Source organism: Chionomys nivalis, chromosome 13 (assembly GCF_950005125.1).
Source record: "Chionomys nivalis chromosome 13, mChiNiv1.1, whole genome shotgun sequence".
Lineage (NCBI taxonomy): Eukaryota > Metazoa > Chordata > Mammalia > Rodentia > Cricetidae > Chionomys > Chionomys nivalis.
Genome location: NC_080098.1, coordinates 59,203,090 through 59,226,101, shown reverse-complemented (window position 1 = coordinate 59,226,101; position 23,012 = coordinate 59,203,090). Strand labels below are relative to the sequence as shown.

General features: G+C 39.1%; 1 protein-coding gene across 1 annotated transcript in view; it reads left to right on the top strand.

The window, feature by feature from the left end:
• Window positions 1–23,012, top strand: part of Ranbp9 (RAN binding protein 9) — an 85,005-nt gene that overhangs the window by 12,317 nt on the left and 49,676 nt on the right. Inside the window, exon 2 of the mRNA XM_057786929.1 lies at window positions 5,107–5,218. Coding sequence (XP_057642912.1) covers window positions 5,107–5,218 — 112 coding nt within the window. The remainder of the gene's footprint in view (window positions 1–5,106; window positions 5,219–23,012) is intronic.

The window sequence follows — 23,012 nt, the reverse complement described above, 5'->3', positions numbered from 1 at the left end:
AAATCTTTTAAAGTGAGACTCATGAATCTGTCTGTACTCTTAGAAAGAGTGAGGGATGCCTGTGGTCCTCATCTCGATCTCATCCCCCCAGCAGGGATTGAATTTATGACCTTCTTGCATATGTTAGGCAGGCACTCCGTCACTGTCTCCCCAGCCTCCTTTTACATTTTGTTTTGAGCTAGGATCTCACCAGGTAGACCAGGTTGACCTGGAATTCATTTTCTAGCCTGTGCAGACACTGAATGGAAATCCTCCTGCTTCAGTGGAATGATAAACTTGGGTTACTGGGCTTGGCTCCACCCACCCCCTCTTTTCTTTCTTAAAACTATAGACTTTAAAATAATAATCTTACATTTGATGAGCATAGCTAGAGCTTGGCCCTATGCATATGATATTACCAGCCTTGGCTAAGAGATGATACTTTTTTAAAAGAAATTTATTTATGCTTCCTTTGTTTATCCCTTTATTTTCTATGCTGGGAATTGATACTAGGGCCTTGAGTATGCTAGGCATGTGCTCTATAAACTGAGACACCCCAACACCTCCTGCATTTTATTTGTTTTAGTGGAACTGGGGATTGCCTAGGGCAGTGGCTTTCAACCCCTTTTTGATTGAACCTTTCACAGGGCTTGCACATCAGATAGCCTGTGTATTAGATATTTGCATTATGATTCATAACTGTAGCCAAATTACAGTATGAAGTAACAATGAAATAATTTTGTGATAGGGTCACAGCATTAGGAAGGTTGAGAACCACTGGCCTAGGCAAATGCTCCACCACTGAATTATAATCCCAAACCCCTGTAACTTTTAAATTTAATAATGAAACAAATGCTTTTAATTTTCACATTTACAGAGCTTTTCTATAGTGTTTTAGAAGAGCATAATAAAGGCTATTTTAAGATTGTGAAGAACTTATGGATATTTTAAATAATGAGAACATATATGAGATTTTAATCTGCATGGATTTAATATATATCTACCAATTTGGACCAAATCATATCATCTCTATAAAAGTTTAATTTTAAAAAAGGTGTTAGAAAATACCTGTTGCAAATGTTGAATGAGAAAATTGCATACAAACGCTTCTATCGCTGCTAGAAGTTGTGTGCCTTTCAGTATTGGTTCTCATTTTCAGTCTGCCTTGATGTAGGAAGAATAGATAAGGATAAATGTGGAGTGATTCCCAGAATTCTCGGTGTCCTTAAATCTTTCATGTGGGGTCAGAGCTCTTGCTTGATCAAGCTTCTTGAATTTAAATTGGAGCACATATCCTGGCTTGGAATTCTCAGTAACCAGCAGGGTTCTAAAATGGACATGGTTTATTTCACTTTGTGTTCTTAGTTGTGAAATGAGGCTACCTAGTATTTCCTTCTTTGGATTGTTTTGAATATTGAATGAGTTACTAAAAACAGTTCACTCAAAACAGTGCTTTTCCTATAGTACTGGATTATTTCTTAAATCTTTCTTGAAATTACTCCTAGAAGCTGTGGCTACCACCAGAAATTTTATCATTCATTGTTAGTATAAACTTTTTGGTAAATTAAAATAAGCTTAAGTCACTGCCAAAATTTACTATTTATTTTTAAAAACCCAATAATAAGATAATTGATTTAGAATTCCAGTCAGAGTCTTCATACTCCCACTAACCCGCTCTTTATCCAACTACTCTCCCTTTTATCACCACCATGCATGCGTGTGCTTGTGTGTGTGTGTGTGTGTGTATTTAACACAGTGAGTTTCATTAGAGTTGCTTACAGAGCTTGGATGATGGGTTATTTACAGGAACAAGAACAACTTCTTAGTAGCTACACCACTGAAGAAAGTGTCTCTCTCTCACCTAATAACCTGTAGGTCCTTCACAGTGTTGACAGATCCAAGCTTGTGCAGATAATCTTGTCAGCTGAGAATGCAAGCATTGTCTGTGCCTTGCTTAGAAGACAGCATTCCACAGCACTCCATCCTCTAGCTCTGAACATTTTCTCCATATCTCTTTTGTGATGTCCCCTGAGTCTTGGAGAGGGTACTGTAGATGCTTGTTTAGGACTGAGTATTCTGTGGTCACTTATTCTCCACACTTGGACCAGTAACTGCTACCCACTGTGGAAAGAAGCTCTTTGACCAAAGCTGACAGCAGCACTAGTTTATGGGCTAGACATAAATGTTTAGAAGCCAGGAGCATCATGGTCCATTTAGCAAAACAATAGTAGTAGCTTCTTCACTAAAGCCTGTGATCTCAGCTATGGGCTTTTGTTCAGGTTTATAGAACTAGATGTGAACTGACCCCGAATTGAAGCAAAAAGTGGTTGATCATGCCTTTAGTTTTTATTGTGCCAGTAAACTTTACTGGTAGGTCAGTAGTGTATAGCATATAGTGTCCACAGTTGAATAAGACTGCTGATGACTTCTCCAGCAGCCCATGTAACACCTTTTGACAGTATTTAACATTAGTTATCAGGGAGGAAGTTAGCTCAGCTTGGTTATTTACGTACTGTAACTAACCTTGTCTTTGGCAATAGGATCTTAGCCATCTAGTTTTGGTGGGCAACTAAAAGCAAGGACAAATAGCCTGTATTGTTATAGGGGCTATATAGACCTCCCTGGCCAACAGCTAGCTCACAGAAAAAAGGCCTAACTATGACTGTCTAATTTTTAAATGTGCATTCAGTTCACATGAGTTTTGTATTATCAGGTAACCTAATTATTTAAATAAATTTTACTGAGAAGCTAGTTAGTTCACTGTTACCACAATTCAATAAATGTTTGTTTATTAAGTAGTTACATATTGGGGCTGGAGAGATCATACACTTGTAATCTTAGCCCCAGGGATGCAGAGATTGGCATATCCCTGGCCTACCATTGTATCCTAAGCTGTTGAATTCTAGGCTAGTGAGACTCTTTCTCAGCAAGGTTGGTAGCGTCGTTGGAACAATACCTGAGGTGATCTCTGGCTTCTATGAGATCACATGTCTCACATATGGACACCATCTACACACATAATCATGCGACTCTTTCTCACATTTTGCACTTTTTTTTTCTTGCTGCTCGGCGTACACATGTTAGAATAAAATTGTTGGGCTGTGGAGGAAGAGGCTGCATTTTGCTGCTTCCGTTTTTGTCTTCCTAGCTAACTTGTTAGCTCTCTGTGGTCATGGGGCTGAGTCTGTTACCTTTATCAGAAGTTTCATGGTGGTCTGGTGAAATAAGTGCAAGTCTGATAAGCTGGGTTCAATCCTTAGGACCCACAGTGGAAGGAGAGAACTGATTCCCGAGTGTTGTGCACATACATACTCCCCTCTTAATGTCTATCATACAAGCGTACAGTAATAAGAAAATTTGTTTTCATGATAATAGAAAGGAAAAGGAGAAGCCCAGCTTTGATCCCAGCTGCCACCACCCCTACCACCACCAGGGGAAGAAAGGAATCCATTCAATTCATTCTTTTGGGCCAGTGACCATGTACTAAGTTGGCATTGCAATTGTCAATGTAACTTTTTTTTTTTTTTTTTTTTTTTTGGTTTTCCGAGACAGGGTTTCTCTGTGGTTTTGGAGCCTGTCCTGGAACTAGCTCTTGTAGACCAGGCTGGACTTGAACTCACAGAGATTCGCCTGCCTCTGCCTCCCGAGTGCTGGGATTAAAGGCGTGCGCCACCAACGCCCGGCTGTCAATGTAACTTTTAAATAAGGTGTATGTTAGTAATTTGGTAAACTGAATGCTGAGATACATCCCTCATTTGTGTGTATTGTATGCCATAAGATAGAGTTTTTTTTACTTGAAAGCAGTGTTTCATTGTAGAGCAACCATGGTGACTTTGAGATGGAAAACTCCACTGTCTGTGAAGGATGGTAAATGACAGTTTTGTACTGAGTGACTTGTACCTACCTAGAGCACTTGAGTAGTGATGGAGACTGTTTCTCAAGCAGTCCTTCTGAGGGTGGAGGAGGTTTGACTCACATTCTGATGGATGAACCGTTGCCAGCTTCTATTTTCTTGTAGTTTGTTTTTGTTTTTTAGTTAGTTGTATATGTATGTGTCTGTATGTAGGCGTCTGCATGTGAGTCTATGTGTCCTCCAAGGACAAGCATGTGCTCTTCACTGCTGAGCTGATTTTTTTTTTTATCTGTTCATTTTGTTCACAGAGTAGCTTTCAGGATATTTAAATCATGAGGAAGGAGTTAAGAATTGATAAAGTAAGGTGATTGTGAGTGATGGAGACCTGTGGGATTAAAGTAGAGGAATGGCAAGTTTAGAAAGTTTAAAGCCATTGCTCAACAGATGGTCCAGTATGTTAACAATAGCATTGTGTTATTTCATTTCTTACAAAATGAAAAAAATACAGAACTGTACTTAATCAATAGACTATTCTTGAATGAGAATTGTGAGTTGGTGTTTTTTTTTTCAGAAACATAAGAACATATCAAATAATAGGATTCTAAGTTCTTTGTGAGATCTACCTATTAATGTAGTTTACTTAAAATTATGCCATCATATAAATATCTCCAGTTTAAAAGTGGTCTGTTTTGCAGAAGAATGTATAGTATTGTTACAAATTAAATGAAGATTTAGATCTGATAAAATTAAGATCCTTTTATTATGTGATTCCAATCCAGAATAACTACCTAAAATACTGTAATCTGGGGACTGGAAAGATGACTTGGTAGTTCTTGCAGATGATTTGGGTTCAGTTCCCAGAACCCACATGGCAACCTCACAACAGCCTGTCCCTCTAGTTCCAAGGGATCCAACACTCTCTTCTGGCCTCTGGGCAGCAGGCACACAGGTGGTACACATACATAGTTGCAGGCAGACACATAAAATAAAATAAATCTTTTAAAAAAACATTCAAAACTTTAGTTTTCATTAAGGGCCACTGCCAGACTCAGTGTGTTCAGACTCTGAACTCTTACTTCACTTAGTGATAGTATGAAGAGGTCTTTGGCTGGTTTCTGCTGTTTTGCATATTGGATTCATTGTGATGATAAATGTTTCATTACCTCTTCAGTTACTTGAAATTAAGTTTCATTCAAGTGCCTTGTTTTCTTGAATTGTTTAAGATTTTCATGTGAAAATCTCATTTGCCACTTTCTGTCTTATTTCCCATGCAGGTCATGGTAAAACCCCCAAAGATGCAGCATCTGTTCGAGCCACGCACCCAATACCAGCAGCCTGTGGGATTTATTATTTTGAAGTAAAAATTGTCAGTAAGGGAAGAGATGGGTAAGTGTAAATTTTGGTGGGCATGACAATTTTTTTTATTCCTGGGTAGTTATATTTGAAATGATTCATAAATGTTCATGATATAGTTGGAAAATTGTACTCTTAAATCTTGGTTTTGGAAGAATAGACTCTAAATATTACAGTACAGCAAATTGGTTCTGGTTAAGTCCTAGTTGAACTAAAGCTTGAGTTCATGCTTTTTATCAATCTTTTCTGGCAGTTCATTATGAAAACTGAGAGTTGAGGTTTAAGCTATAGAGTGACTGGTTTTTCCGAGTTCTGCCAAGAGGCTAGATCTAACTCATGGTGAACAAAAACAAAGCTAGTAAGTGACTTGCAGGTATTGTAAGGGTGTGGTGGTTAGAGTTTTAGGTGATTCTTGGAAGATGGATGTTTGTGTTGTGTGTTCTTGATTAGAAAGCTTCCTAGGAGGTTAGTTTAATACGTGGTATGGAAACTTCAGAGTGAAAATGCTGGTTGATTATGGAACCAGCTTTTGTTTATTGCTTTCAGTCTTAGAATTGATGTGTGTGATATGTGTGTACATCAGAACTACTTATGGGACTATTAAAATATAGTTTGGGCCTTATCTGGAATATTATTAGAATTCACAGAAGTAGAGCTTTGGTAAAGATGTAGGCATTTTGAGAAAAGTCCATGGGGAATTTTGGTACATATTCCTTCCTGGTTCTCTCAAGTCATACTATTCTCTGATACTTCATTGGGATATTAGAGAGTCCTTTAAGCAACCATAGAGTCATTCATCCAGCTGTCAAGATATTGGGCTCTTCCAGTAAGTAAGTTGACCTGTATTTGAATTCCTCTTGTTGGTTTACCTGTGTTTGATTAAAAAAGTGTCTAATACATTATTTTTCACTTTGCTGAATATGCTCAGTGCCAGTGGTACTGAAAGTAGACAGGGAAAGCTTGAGCTTTAATGTCCTGTTTTGTCACCTGATCACACAGAACGTAAAACTAGAAATTCCCAAGAGAAAGCTTCTGAGAGAGACATTGGCCTAACTCTGTAGTTGTATGTTACTTACTCAGCTACATAATGCTGGCATTGTCATGATGACTCCCAGGTTTCTCTAGCTTTCATTCTGTGTAGTCCATCCATAAATGACCTTGACCTTATATTTTCTTGGCTACAAGTACCTGGAACCTTAAGTCTAATGCTGTGTTTCGTTTCTTCCCCTGAGCTCCAGTCAGGTAGATATATCTACTGAGTTGCTCCACAGTCATTAAATTTAGCCTCTCTGAAATGATTTTCTCAAAACCAGTTGGGTCAGTGTTTTCACTGTTGATGTAAACTTGAGGATTTTCAATTTTTTTCTTGTCTCCACTGCATCTCCTGTAGTTGGATGGGTCTTGATAGTTTAGCTCTGGAGTTCCCCCAGGTAGTTGGTAATTGCCTTCCAGGTGCTCCATGTTTGTAATTGTTACCAGTGTCTTAAACCTGACTTGATTTTGTCTCTTCTTTAAGAAGCTAAAATAGGAAACTTTTTACCAGAGTTTATGATGTGATTGGATCCTGTGTAATTTTCATTCTTACCTGTTTGCAGCCAGGTTTCCTCATCCTTCTTTTCCTTTACTCTGACTGCTCCTGGGACTGGAGAGGGAGGAGAAGAGGAGTGGGGGGAGGGGGAGAGGGGCGGGAGGATGGGGAGGGAAATGGGAGGCGGGGAGGAGGCGGAAAATTTTTTTTTCAATAAAAAAAAAAGATTGTATATGTTTTGCATGTAGTAAATTTGGTCCCTTTTGGTGTAGAGTTCTGTGAGCTTTTGTAAATATGTTCAATCATAACCACTATAACTAGTGTGTAGAATAGTTCCCTTACTCTCTGTCCCTTGGTAGATGACCCTTTCCCCCATCTCCAGCCTGGCAACCACTGATGGGGTTTCTGCCTATCCTTTGCCATTTCTAAAATGGCATATGATGAAATCATAATATTAAACCTTCTAAGTCTGCAGTATTTGCTCTTCATAACTCTTAATGAATTCGAGATCCATCCTTGCTGCTGTATATTTTGGAGAACAGTCCTTATTGCTGAGGGTATGGAAGATTAAACCAGTATGCTAACTCAGTCCCCAACTGAAGGGTAGGTTTTCACAATGATAAATATAACCATTATCAACATTTATGTGTACAAGTTTTTCTGTAAATGCAACTTTTCTTTTCACTTGGATAAGTATCCAGGAATAAGATTGCCAAAATGTAGTTAAAACATATTTTTAGCCCTATAAGGAACTGTGAGATAATTTTTGCAAAGAAGCAGGCCTAATTTGCATTTTCACCAACAGTGTATAAGTATTCCTCTTGATCTGCCTCAGTGGCATATTTTGTTGTGTTGTCAGAGTTTTAATTTTTTTGGTTATTTTTTCCACCTCTTTAAAAATTACCTTGGTAAAGATACAGACCACTGTGACACTTTCTTACACAAAACCTGCCATAATTACTTTGTCCTTGTTTTCAATGTTCTCATGGTTTCCACTGTTGTAATGGTGTTTGTTTTTTCAAATGATTGCTTCTTAATTCTCATCGGCTCTTCCTCTATAAGGCACTTTCTTGACACGTTCTGCTCATGTGAGCTTAGGTTTTTTTAGTTCTTTATATCTGCCCTTTTCTTTCCCCCTAGTTAGCTTCCTGTTCCCTCTTTGTATTTGCCATTTCAACAAATCAGTTTTTAAGGTCTAACTTGGGGATATCTTTTTTGTATGTGTGACTGCCTTTATCCCAGAATAATATTGTGTCCCCTTTACCTTTTGATCAGGCTAATGATGGAACATACACTCTTTTAATTGTTTGTGTACTACTGATTTAAGTGTAGGAATATTTCAAATCTTGAAATTAGATGAGTAATTAGTTTTTGTCTCTACTTCTGCCATTCTAAAATGGCATATAAATACTACTTAAGTAGTATTTTAAGTGTGGCATCTTCAGCTTAACATAGTGCATTTGAGATGCAGTTCTGCTGCAGCGTGTATTGGAGATGATGGCATGGATGAGCAAACTAGTTCACTTATTCACTCCCCAGTTTCCTTGGAGAGAGGTGTGTCCATCTGTTTATTTATTTCATTTTAAGTAGAATTTTCTTTAGACCATGTTTAAGAATAGAACAGGTAAAATTATTTGAAGCCAATATCTTAGCTTTCTAGAAAAATTGTCATTGATGAGTTTACTCATGAAATGGCAGGATTTAGTATGATTGCATCTTTGGACAGTGAAAGCTAACAGGAGGGTATGGTGTTGAAGTGTCGAGTGTGTGAAAATGCTGTGCGTGTTCTGCCCTGTACATTGTTTCTAGGTCTGGTGAGGAAAATTAGGAGCATGACTGTGGTGGGGATTTTTTTCTTCTGCCTAGAAAGAAATTTGTTTTACTGTATGAAAGAATATAGTTTATTTTCTGAGTTAGCTTTTTATTTAAACTGAGTATAATTTTATTTTTTTAAGATTTATTTATTTATTTTTATTATATATGCAACATTCTGCCTCCATGTATGCCCGTGTGCCAAAAGAGGGCGCCAGATCTCGTTTCAGATGGTTGTGAGCCACCATGTGGTTGCTGGGAATTGAACTCAGGACCTCTGAAGAGCAGCCTGTGCTCTTAACCAATGAGCCATCTCTCCAGCCCTGAGTATAATTTTATGTGTAGTCATAAAAATAAGTTTATAAGGGCAAATTATCTGACCAGTAACCTGTGAATTTATTAATTTAAAAATAAAAACTGAACACATTTCATAACAAAAAATTAAATTGTGTTATGTACATGACCATATTTTTAGGAGACATATTAAGGGTATATCTTCACTTTGTGTTTTTAATATTGATCAAAGGCTGGTAAGAAATTTTTTAAAATCATTTTCTTTATGTATGTACTTTCAGCTTAGGAGTTTCATTCAAGTTTTTAAATTACACACGCCAATAGACATAGAGGTAGCAGAGAAAGTTAATTCAAACTGCGAGAGATAATATTTTATTTGAGAACTTTCAGTTATAATTTATTATGCGTATGATATTTTTAACTCTTCAAACAAAATATTGATACCATTGTTTGACAGTGGTTCTGGATGAATTGGCAAGTGCTTCAGTCTGTATTATGTTCCTCAGTTTTCCTGCTGGTAATAGTATACTCTCAAAGTGTTCCTTTTATGCTTATTAACTTTATAAGCTTTTTTTTTTATGAAGAATAGAAAGTTTCCTATCTAGCCTTGAGACTATCCAAAAACCAGAAGGACTGGGACTAAAGAGATGGCTCAACAGGGAAGAGCGTGTACTACCCTTGCAGAGGACCCCACCTCAGTCCTAGCACCCATGTCAGACAGCTCACAACTGCCTTTTAACTCCAGTTCCATGGGTTTTAGCACCTTCTTTTGGCCTCCTCAGGCATTGACTCAAGTGCACAAACCCACATTTAGACACATTTACACTGATGTAAAAAAGAAAAAAAAAAACTAGAAGGGCACCTCCTAGTTTCATTTTTTTTTTTAATCAACAACTGAATGTTTACAGAGGAAGGTGTAAGCAAAAAGAAAGTAATGTAAGCAAGCAATATGGCTATCAGCTTAACCGATGTCTGTTGGATACATTGCATGGTTAGAAGGTCAGTGAGCCTAAGCAGCATTCCTTTATTCATGGTTGTCTAGGGAGCTTTCTGACATGCAGTAGAAGAAACTTAAGGAAACGTATCCAGGCTGGTAGTTAGAAAGTACAGTGGGATAGAGCAGAGAGCAGTCACTGCAAAAAAGCCTCTAGATAAGACAGTCTGTATTGAATAAAGATTGAGATCATATATGGGGGAACTGAGGAGTAATTCTGGCTCAAGGAAACACATGTTTTAAGGAAGTAGTATATGCTAGCCCTTTAATATAATTAAGAAATTGAGAGGCTTTGCTATAGAAAAACATTCCACAAGGTGGTAAACGACTAAGGTAGTCTTGGGTAGAGTATGAATTTGTGTGGTCTTTGGCAGAGGCATTATGCTTCTTATACCCTACTGGGATTTAGGGGGTTGTAATGGAAACAGACAGAAGAAAGAATGGACTTTAATATGAGAGAGCCTTGATAGCAGTTCTAAACTTTATAGTAATAGCGGATCATCTTTGTTTTTAATAGGAAAGTGAGAGAATATCCATATTCAGCAATATCAGCTGGGAACTAGGAATGAGTACCACATATAATGGCAGTGTGTAGGGTAGCTAGAAAGAGTACGGCCGAGGAGTAGATTACAGTAGGGATGATAAGGGAAGAAGGGGTTTATGTGTCGATTACCTGATATGTACCACAAACTTGGGCAATGTAGCAGCAGGCTGCTTGTTTGCCCTGGCTGCCCAGAACCGAAATAATCACAGAAACTATATTAATTAAATTACTGCTTGACTCATTAACCCTAGCTTCTTATTGGCTAACTCTTACATTTTAATTTAACCCATCTCCATTAATCTATATATCACCACGTGGCTGTGGCTTACCAGGTAAAGTTCTGACTCCACCTCCTTTCTCCTGGCATTTAGCTTAGTCCCCCCCCCCTCCCCGCCTAGCTTTGTTCCCCTATAGCTCTGCTATGGGCCCAAAGCAGTTCCCTTTATTTATCAATGGTAATCACAACACACAGAGGGAAATCCCACATCAGGGTAAGAATTAAGACTAACAAGGTTTTAGAAGGATAAAGACAGAGTTGTAGACATTGCTGAAATAGAGAGAAATAGACATTTAATTAATAATAAAATCTAGTGTAAGGTAGTAGATGAACAAACTGATGAAGTGCAGACCAGCTCTTGGGAGACGGTGGTGATCAGGACAGACTTTGTAACATCTAACACTGTAGAAGAGGAAACAGGCAAATACCTGGTTCTGGCTTCTCTGTCCTTCAGGCACCTTTACACTCCTCCGTAGACAAGCTTCTTGGGCATCCTTTTCTAGGTGTATGTGATTTTAAAGGTAAATTCCTGCTTTACAAGCTGGGTTACTTTTGCTGAGGAGCGTAGTGAACATTTAAATCTTGCCTCTGCTGTTCACTGGATCTGTGATTTTTGTACTTTCAGTAAATGATTTCAGTCTCAGTCCTGAAAAGGAAACAGTACTTCTGACCTCATGGGACTAACTTAAATAATGCATTTGACACATTATTAGAGTGCCCAGTTCATGGCAGCTCATGACTCATTGATGCTGTTGGTGACAGCTGCCTGGTACCCAGCAAGCCCTGCACCTCTGCTGCTGTTGAGGAGGACCTGATCATAGTAATTGTTGCCTAGAGAAGAGCGTGGAGGGGTGTCTTGATTTTGCCTCTCAGGTACTAGTTTTAAAAGCAAGGCAGTGATATGGGTGGACTTGTGTTTTTTAGTAGTCTTCTCTGAAGTTAGGAAATTATGAAAATAGTTACAGCAATATTGAGGATGTAGAGTGGGGCTTTAGTAAAGTTGCTAACAAGTCATGCTTCATCATTGACTGTAGTACTTTCTTAGAAATTTGTTCTTATGCGATTTTGTAGTGGGATCATCACACACTATCTTTGCATGCACATTGTAGGTGATAGATATGTGTGCTTTGTGTTGTTGACCAGTGTATTTGGCACATTATGGCTCTTCTTGATTGGCAATTTGGCTATATCTGGAATGAGCTACTATCCAGAAATGGAGGACACACCTCTGAGAGGTTTTCTGTTTGGTTTGAACTGGGTGAATCCACTTCTAGTCTGTACCTTTAAGATTGAATGGATTTTGAGGCAGGAAGACATACTTTTAATCTGGGCCATACTTCTGATGGAAGTCTATAGAAGGACATAGAAGATGGAACTTTGGCTCTTTGCCTGATTGCCCTCGCCTTGCTAGCACATCCGTTCCATCATGGCATTGGAGTCTACTTCTTTGGGATTCCAGCATGTAACAAGACTGGCTGAGATATCCAGCCTTATAGGACTGAGCAACTACTGGATTTTTGAGCTTTCTGTTCACAGCTAGCCATTATTGGATTAGCTGAATTGCAGCCTGTAAGTCATTTCAGTAAATCATATATGTGTGTGTGTGTGTAAACGTATACGTATATACACACACACAACACACACACACATACATATAAAGAGTGACTCTAGAGAAACCTGACTAGTACACCTTGCAAAATTTGAGAAGTGAACAGTGGTAGAGGTAGCTGGGGAGAGAAGTAAGCATGATGACTCCGGGGTCTCTGGCTTAGAGAACTAAATAGGTAGAGGTGTGATTAAACAAAGTGAAAAATTAGGAGTGTGGATTATGACCTGGAATTGATTAGGCTTAAGCATTGCTACTTTGAAAGCTTGTCTGACCACCTTTCCATCTCCAAACCAGATCATGCTCCTTGGTAATTGATCTCAACCCCATCCTGTGCTTTTCCTTCATAGATTTTGTTGTGTTCATGTTCCTAATTACTGTGTTTAAAAATCTACCTTCTTTTTAGTGTTGGCACTAGAGGAAATCCTATTTATATTTGACTATCTCAAACCTTTCGTTTCATACCTAGTGTCTTAGTTAGGGTTTCTATTGCTGTGAAGAGACACCATGACCATGGCAACTCTTATAAAGGAAAACATTTAATTAGGGTGGCTTGTATTTTCAGAGGTTTAGTCCATTATCATCATGGTGTGATACGGTGGCATGTAGGCAGATATGGTGTTGGAGGAGGTGAGAGTCTTACATCTTGACCTGTGGGCAACAGGAAGTGGTCTGAGACATTGGGTGTGACTTGAACATATATGAGATCTCAAAGGTCACCCCCACAGGGACACACTTTCTCGGACAAGGCCATACCTACTCCAACAAAGCCATACCTCCTAATAGTGCCACTCCCTGTGAGCTTATGGGGGTCAGTTATTCAGACTACCACATCTAATTTGATGGTAAATGTTCCCTGATCAGAGAAGCAAAAGTATTATGAGATTAAAAACCTTAAATTTGAACTGTTTGCAATGGTGATTACCTTTGCCTTTGAGAGAGACAGAGGTTGAGTTCAAGGCTAGGTCTCATCTACATAGTGAGATTCTTTCTCAAAAATAAGAACAACAAAAAAGTAAAATTGTAAATTTGTTGTGTCAGCAGTTTACATGTGCAAGGTACTCGTCTGCACTCAGTTGGTAAGAATTCTGTGCTTGCTGCAGAGTGGGGAATTATGGTAAACTGGAAAAACAGTCTCAGTTGAGATTACTGATGAGAGAATGTGTAAATGGATTGTTTTAGTTCAGACTGGGTACGGAAGGAATAAAACTATGAGAGACTCAAACCAAATGAGATATTTACATATTGTTATTTTTTGTAAGGTTTAAGAAGTTTGTGGGTGGGGTTGAGATGGATTTGCTAAGGATGCCAGGGATATACATCACGAAACAATGAATGATGGAAGAGAAGCAAAGCTTCCTGAGAGGGTGTGTGTGTGTGTACACTCTGTGTATCTGGATGCAAAACATCGTAGGTAAATATATTACCTGAGCCAACATGAGCCTTTCTTCTGTACAATGCTAGAACTGTGAACACTGCAAATTTGAATGAGTAAAATTGTAAGCTATGGACTTTGAGTACCTCTTTGTGCACATTTGTTTGTTTTTTGGGGTGGGAAATCCTTCCCCCTTCTCCCCCACCCCACCCCAAACAAGGTTTCTCTCTGTGTTTTTCCTTGGCTGTCCCGGAACTCGCTCTTGTAGACCAGGCTGGTCTCGAACTCACAGAGATCCGCCTGCCTCTGCCTCCCGAGTGCTGGGATTAAAGGCGTGCACCACCAACCGTCATACGTTTTTTAAAAGAATTTTTATTGCATATATGAACTCATAGAATCTGTGACAGCATGCGCAAGTCCTGCACAAGTGTATGTCAGAATTCTAGAAATGTGTGTGGACACTGCTAAGAAAGGGGGGAAAGTCATTTTTTTTCAGTGCGTGACAATAAGTCTACCAGTCACACTCTGAGGCAGGTTACATCCTCAGGAGCAGGACAACACAAAAGTACTCCATGGCTTTTTTTGTTTTAGGAGAGAGAATATAAAGTTGGGTGGTTGAAGGTAAGGATTTGGGAGGGGAATGTATATGTGATCAAGTATGACCTTTTTAAAAAATAATAAAATAATTTTTGTTGCATTTAGTTTGTGGGGTGTGTGTGTGCGGGCGTGTGTTGGTGCATTTATGCCATGTCATGTATAAAGGAGATGAGAGCACAGCTTGAAGGGATTTGTTTTCTTCATGCATGGGTCCTAGAAATTGAATGCTAGATAGTCACTGTTGGCTGCAAGCGCTTTACCCAGGTAACCATCTTGCCAGCCCACATTTTTCTGAGCCCTTTCACTCTGAAATATCTTTACCCTTTAAAAAAATTACTTTTATTTATATGTGTGTATGTGCACGTATGTGGGCACATGTGTGCCACTGCATGTGTGTAGAGACCAGCAGACAGCCTACAGAGTAGGCTCTCTTCTTTTACCATGTATGTCCTAGTAATTGAACTCAATCTTCAGGCTTGGTAACAAGAGCTTTTACCCAGTGAGCAAGCTCACCAGCTCTACGTTTAGTTTCAGGGCCAGGTGTGGTGGTGCACACTTTTAACTCAGCACTTGGAAGACAGAGACAGGCAGATCTCTGTGAGTTCAAGGCCAGCCTACTCCACATGAGTCCTCTAGGCCAGCCAGCCCTTGTACTGAAACCCTGTTTGAAAACAAAAACAAAAAATCTACAAAACTAAACTCAAATTTTAATTTTATTTAATTAGCATATACAATATTAGGTTTCTTTATCCATTTTCATACTTAGTTTTGACTGATGACTCTTCACAGCTTCCTGCTCCCCCCATCTTTCCATTCCCATATCTTTTTCATATCTTGTGTTCTACTACCTTCTTTGATCCTCTTCTATGAAGTTTCTTTATGTCTCTCATGAACCCATTTCTGGTTTCCTGGCTTCTGTAATACTCCCACATAAATGCACATATATAGAAGTTAAAAGCTAGAGTTCACATATGAAAGAGACCATGTGTTGTTTGTCTTTCTGAGCCAGAGTTATCTCATATAATACAATTTTTCAGTTCTATTCATTTTCCTTGTTTGAGTCAAATTCCATCGTGTATTTGTACCACATTTTAAAAAATTGGTTCATCTCTTGAGGGAGCTTTAGGTTGATTCTGTTTCCTGGCTATTGTGAGTACAGAGGAGCAATAAGCATGGATGTGTTAGGGAGTCCTTTAGGCATATTCTGTTGTCCTTGTAGCTTTTTTGAGAGAGCTCCACAGGGATTTCCATAGTGACTACACCAGTTTACACTGTTACCAATAGTGAATAAGTGTTACCTTTTCCAGTGTCTGTGCGAGCACTGTTTTCTTGATGATAGACATTCTGAAAGGTACAATGGAATCTCAATGTAGCTGAACTTTCCAGATGGTAGAGGCAATTCTTTCTTTTGAGATTTCTATTCAGTTCTGTAGTCAGTGCTTTGATTAGGTTGTTTTCTTGTTGCTGTTTTTTGTTTTGTTTTGTTTTAAGTTCTTTGTGTAATCCGATTATTTTCTGTCCTGCTTATAGTGGGCAAAGATTGTCTTTATTTTGTAGCTTGTCCCTTCATTTGACCAACTATTTCCTTTGCCGTTTTTCCAGCGTTGACCATGTCTCCTGAGTGCCTGATCGTCCTATTCAGACAGTCCTTGCTATGTCAATATCTTGAAGTATTGGCCCTCCTTCACCCCGCTGGGCAGTTCCAGAGCATCTACCACCTCTTAAGCTAAGGGCTTGATCCGTTTGGAATTGGTCTTTGTGCATGGCTAGAGATAAGGATCTAGGTTCATCTTGTGTGTAGACATGGAGTCTTCCTGGTTCTGTTTTTGAACAGGCTGGCTTTTCTTCCTTAGTTTTGGCATCGTTGTTAGAAGTCAGAGGGCAGTAGTTGTGTAGGTTTACATTTGATTTCTGCTCCGTGGATCTGTCTGTTTTTGTCTCAGACCATATTGTTTGTCACAACGACTGCAATGTGACTTGAAATAAGCATTGTTCTTTTTCTGAGGATTGCTTTGGCTGTCTGAAGCCTTTTGGGCTTCCAAATTAATTTTAAGGTAAAGTTGTTTATTTCTGTGATAAATGATGTTAAAATTTTGATTGGAAATCTCTAGATTGCTTTTGCTTACTTGCATTTTGAATTGATAAGGAAGGATGGAAGCTGCACTTTTGTTGGAGAGCAGGGTGAATTCTTTATTTTAGTTAATGTGTGAAAAGTGACCTGGAGATACGCAACCAGTACGTTCCTTAAATATTCTCCAGTTGTTGTTGTTTCGGTACACTTGAAATCACAATTCAATTCTTGCTCTATCAGTAATTTTATACATAGCAAACACTGTTTTTAAATTTTTTTCAGTTATAAGGTATTAACATTTTTAATTCAAAGGAGGAAATTTGTGAGACAGAACTCGTGAGACAGAAAAGAGCATAAATATTTGTTACTGTGATGATGATAATTGTATCAAACCTATGACTTCATGCTCTGTGCCCAGCATAGATGTACTTGAAAACCCCAATGGTGGGTGGGGGTGCTGAAGAGATGGCTCAGAGGTTAAGAGCACTGGCTGCTCCATCAGAGGTCCTGAGTTCAATTCCCAGCAACCACATGGTGGCTCACAACCATCTGTAATGGGATCTGGTGCCCTCTTTCTGGCCTGCAGGCTGAACATTATATACATAATAAAACTTAAGAAAGAAAGGAAGAAAGAAAAAAAGAGAGAGAGAGAGAGAGAGAGAGAGAACGAGAGAGAGAGAACCCCTTATGGTTCTATAACCCAATTAATTATGCTGACATTGTGTGTGCGTGTGCGCGCACGCACGCACACACATGCAAGCTTTATTTGTCTGGTTGGTTGGTTTTTCGAGACAGGGTTTCTCTGAGTATCCTTAGCAGTTCTGGAACTCATTTTGTAGGCCAGGCTGGCCTTGAACGCTTCTGTTTTATTTTCTTATCCTGTTTTTCTCTATTCAAACTTATTTTTACATTAGTCAGAGAAATAGGGCTTAAAGTGTATTTGGGTCACAAAAGAGAGACTTTAAAAATAGGTTATTAGCCAGGCATGGTGGTGCACGCCTTTAATTCCACCACTTAGGAATCAGAGGCAGGCAGATCTCTGTGAGTTCAAGGCCAGCCTGGTCTACAAAACAAGTTCCAGGACTGCCAGGGCTGTTACACAGAGACACTTGGTCTTGAACAACAAAAATAAAAAACAAATAAATGTTACTGTGTATCACTACTTACATGTTGATTTTAATACAAGTTTAATTAAGAGTTCAGAGAAAATTCCCTTTTAATACTGTCTTCAAGATACCTATAATTTTCTATTAAAACTTCTTTTTTTTTTTTTTTTTTTTTTGGATTTTTCAAGACAGGGTTTCTCCATAGCTTTAGGTTCCTGTCCTGGAACTAGCTCTTGCAGTCCAGGCTGGCCTCGAACTCACAGAGATCCGCCTGCCTCTGCCTCCCGAGTGCTGAGATTAAAGGCGTGTGCCACCACCGCCTGGCTCTATTAAAAGTTCTAACATTGTATGACCTTGTTTTGATATACTGCTTGCAGTTTGTTATACTTATTTTATAATTATTACTTGCAGTGCTATTTCTTTATTTGCAGTGTGTTTATCTCATATGTTGCTTGAGTATTTGTTTACTTCTGCTGGATTCAGGTGAGAGTAACCTTCCAAAATTAGGAAAATGATTTGTCCTTGATCTTCGTGCTTGATCAAGGAATCCAGTGGATGACTTGGTGATTGGTTGAAATGATTTAAAATGATTGAGGAATAGTACTTGGGGCTGTGTGGAAAAAATGAGTTAGTAAAGAATTGAACTGCTGATGGGTGAGATGACGGCTCAGTGGTAAAGGTGCTTGCTGCCAAACCTGATGACATGAGTGAGTTCAATCTCTAGGACCTATTTGGTGGAAGGAGAGCCTGTAACCTACATATGAGCGTGCTGGTTTGTCCTCCCATCTGTCAAATGTGCCAGGTGTTGTGACACTCTCTTAATCCTATCACTTAGTAGGCAGAGGTAGGTGAATCTTCATGAGTTTGAGACCATTCTGGTCTATGTAGTAAGTTCCAGGCCTAACTAGGGCTACATAGTGAGATCCCATCTCAAGAAACAAACAAAACCAAAAATGAACTGGGGAAATGCTTCCGCAGGTAAAAGCAGGAAGCTGAGGGCGTACATCTTGAACCATAAGCATGAAGCAGAGAAAGCAAACTAGAGATGGTGTAGTCTTTAAACTCTTAAAACCTTTCTTCCAATGGCATACTTCTAAGCCTCCCCAAAATGCCCAGGACTATAAACGATATCTCCTTCGAATCACCACACCTGTTGAGTCTGTGTTTGTATCCGTTGTTCACAAATAGATGCCACAAGTCCAGCAACAGTTGCTGGAAAGGCAGACCTTTCTCCACCAAATCACCTGTGTTGTTTTTGTTAAAGATGAGTTTGCTGTATTATTGTGGGTCTGTTTTCCAGGACTCTGTTTTGATCCAGTGAGAAATAATTACAAGCTCGTTCTTTTTAAACTTTGAACCTGGTTGCAAATTGCAGCTTTTAAGCAGTGTTAGTGTTTGAAAAGCCCCCAAGTCCTATAAGTAGCTATTGTTTATTTCGGCAATTCTCTCAAGTCCTTGCTTTAATCTGAAAAGTACATTGTCTCTTGCTCTTTATCTTTTAATAACCCAACTTGGCTTCATACTGACTCATTCTGAAATTATTTTTAAGATCCTAGCCACCCCAGAGGTCCCAGTGGGATTGCTACCTAGGCTGACTCCTCCAATGTGACCCTCTGGTAGCCTGCTATCTTGTGCTGCTTAGATACTGTATACTAACTTTTGTATGTGTCTACTTAAAAAAAAGAAAAAGAAAAAGAAAACAAACTATCTTTATTCATTTTACATACCAATCCCAGTTCTCACTCCCTCTCCTCCTCCCATCTCTTCCATCTACCCCACACTCCTATCCACTCCTCAGAGAGGGTTAGGCACATCGCTTTGGGGAAGGACCAAGGCCCTCCCTACCATATCTAGGCTAAGCAAGGTATCCATCCAAAGAGAATAGGTTCCAAAAAAGACAGTATGAGCAGCAGGGGTAAATCCTGGTGCCACTGCCAATGTCCCCACATTCTGCTCCAGCCATACAACTGTCACCCACATTCAGAGGGACTAGTTTGGTCCTAACCCCAGGCATCTGCATTGCCTTCAGTGCTAGCTGGAGTTACCCAGACATGGCCCTTGGCAGCACCTTGGACCTAACCAACGCTGTGGCCAAGGGTGATAGTGCAGACCACTCAGGTCGGCTGGTTCTGGCAGCAGCACATCCCTCGGACCCCAACATGGCCAGAGGTAGTGGCCCAGAAGCCAGGCATTCTTGTGACCTTTGATGGCAACACGGGCCATGGACATCAACACAGATCCCAGCTCTGATAGGACCATGTATCCAGAATGGTCCTTGGCAGCATGCCAGTCCCAGATGTCACCATGGCCTAGGGTGGCAGTGCAGGGCAGTCAGATATGTATGGCCCCAACAGCAGCATGATCCTGGCTTCGTCTTGGGCCCATTCAGCACCTGTGGGCCACAGGAAAGGCCACAGAATTTTATAGTCACTTCTCTATGTTTAAATCAGATAGAAGACAAATTATTAAAAATGCATTTACATAATTTTCTATATATTTCTTTAAGATATTTTTTATATTTTTATTTGTATGTGTATTTGTGTTTATGTGCGTGTGAGCACAAGTGCCACAGCACGTGGGAGTGGGTTCTTTCCTTCAACTTGTTGATTCCAAAGATTGAACTCAGGGGTCAGTCTTGGCGGCCAAGTATCTTTCCCTACTGAACTACCTTGCCCACCTGTTATTATTTCTTGTAGTATATAATGCTAACAACAAGTTTTCTCAGTTTTTGTTTGAAAACTTTTTAATTTCTCCTTTTTAAAAGTATAGTTTAGCTGAATACAGAATTATTGGTTTGCATTCTTTTTCTTCCAGCAGTTTGAGTACATTCTCCCAATGGAAGCTGGCATCCATAGTTTGGTTAAAGTCTACTCTTACTCCCTTTAGGTTAAATTACAGTAATTGCTTAAAACAATAATAACAGTTGTGTGGAAGTAATAACATGAAGACATGAGACATGATGAGAATAGCAAAACAAAGTGTGAATAGGCTTTTCAAAGTTATATCTTACATTATCAGAATGTGATAAAAACACTAACTTGAATTAATATACGGAAGATACATTTTTAAATTTATAAGATTTAAAATTTAGTAGTAGTCAAAAAATTAAAAAGAAAAAAGGTTGCCAGGTGCACACCTTAATCCCAGCACTTGGGAGGCAGAGGCAGGTGGATCTCTGAGTTTGAGGCCAGCCACTAGTTCTAGGCCAGCTAGTACTGTTACACAGAGAAACCCTGTCTCAAAAAACAAACAAAAACAAAGAAAATAAACAAAGGAAAGAAAGAAAGAAAAAAATAGGTAAATGGAAGGGGGAATATAGAACAGATGCTGAGATAATAGGCATATATCTTTAAGTCTGCTAATTTCTGGTATGCAGTGTTGGGCACAACTATAACTTAATTAAAGATACTTAAGAATTAATAATTTGAAATTTTCTGTCTTGAAATATTGATCTGAAGAAATCTTTGACTGTTACTTTTCATAAACATGTAGTGCCAGGACAGTAAATTTCTTGCTCGTCTATATAAGCAAATTTTACTACCATTGAGTTTCTGCCTTTTCTACTACACAGCACCCTGAACATTTATCAACTGTTCGGTTATCTGTGTGTTATGAGGCAAACCCAGCTATACCTGTGTTTGCAAACTTCCTTCTGCTGCGTAACTTTCCTCCCGTGGCTGCACAGAAATTTTTAAGCTGTAGCCCTGTGTCTTAGAGTTTCTATTGCTGTGAAGAGATCTTAACCATGGCGATTCTTATAAAGGATTAGTCCCTTATTGGCATGGTGGGACTTCGCAGTATACTGACAGATGTGGTTTTAGAGAAGGAGCAAAGAATTCTACATCTGGATAGGCAAGCAGCAGAGAGAGACTCTGGGCCTGGCCTGAGCACCTGAAACCTCAAACCCCACCCCCAGGGACACAGTTCCTTCAACAAAGTCACACCTTTAGTGCCACTCCATGTGAGCCTATGGGGGCCATTTTCATCCATACCACCATACCCTGTGACACTTGCTTCTTACCTAAATATCAAACTGTTTTCAGATAAAGTGTCTAATTTATTGTAGTTTATAATTTTTTTTTTTGGTTTTGTTTTGTGTTTTTCAAGACAGGGTTTCTCTATAGCTTTGGGGCCTATCCTGGAATTCACTCAGTAGACCAGACTGGCCTTGAACTCACAGAGATCTGCCTGCCTCTGCCTCCTGAGAGCTGGGATTAAAAGCATGTGCCACCACTGCCCAGAGTATTTTATAATTTTAACGCATGGAAAATCATGTTTTTTTTTAATGTATGGCAAATATTTTGCATGCCATATCTCATTTTTCCTATCTTTTTTTTTCTTCCCAAATCATGCTTTATTGGAGCCTCTTGGTTGAAGGGAGAGTGGAAGCGAGGGGTCCCTATAAGATCTTTTTAAAAATTGTTTTTTTTTATATGTATGGATGTTTTTACCTACATCTATGTTTGTGTACCATGTACATGCAGTACTTACTTGCAGAGGCTGGAAGAAGGTGTTGCTTCCCCTGGAACTGGAGTTACAGATCAGTTGTAAGCTATGGGTGTTGGACATTGAACAGGTTCCTCTGCCCTTTAGTTCTTATTCTGCAATTTCATATAGTATGTATTTTTTAAGAACACATATCATGGTATAGAAGTGATGGTAATTGCTTTATCTCCCATCCCATTTCCTTGTTCTTTCTTTTATTCTTCTTCTTTTTTTTTTTGATGTTTTTCAAGATAAATTTAACCCCTTATAACTGTCATGACTATATAATAGCTACAGTGGTTGGCTTTGCTAGCTTGACACATGTGACCTGGTAGGCATATGTTTGTGTTTTTCCTAGTGAAATTTCATGGTGCCTTTGTTACGGTTTTGTCTGCTATAAACAATAACTGTTTGGGTCTTGTGTAATGGTATCACACTGCAGTTAGAATTTGCCTTTTCTTGATGACTAATAGCACAAAATAGTGTTCATGCCAGTGGGTATTTGCAATGAGAACAACTGTGGTTTTCCCCCCTACCTTATGGCTCTCTTTGTATTTAACTTATTTAAAAATTTATTTTCTTTGAATCTACAATTTTTTGTCTTTCCAAGTTTTGAAAATTGTTGTGAATTATTTTTTTCTGCTCCATTCCTTTTCTTTCTGGTGCTCTGGTTTACATGTATGTTAGATGTTTTAATACTGTTCCAAGCACATCCTCCCACCTCTAGGCTCCACCCCCCCCCCCATTTTAAGGTCTGTGGTCAGGTTTACATACATTGCCATCTTCTATCTTGCTATTAATCATATCAGGAAATAGTCAAGTTATTTTTGGCTCCAGGATTTGGTTTATTTTAGTCTGTTAGTCTGTTGTTTAGGCTGCTATAATAAACTACCTTACACTGGGTAATTTATTTTGTAAACAATTATTACTTAAAATTATGGAGACTGAGAAGTCAGAGATCTGGGCATCAGCAAGTTTGGTCTCTGGTGAGAGTTCTTCATAGATAGTGCTATGTGTCTTCTTCTGGTCATGGTGCTCCTCTCCCTGGGACACGGGTTTTACAGGCATTAACCCTATTTCTAAAGGGAGAGCTTCTGTGATCTAATCACTACTCAAAGGCCGCACTCATACCATCCCA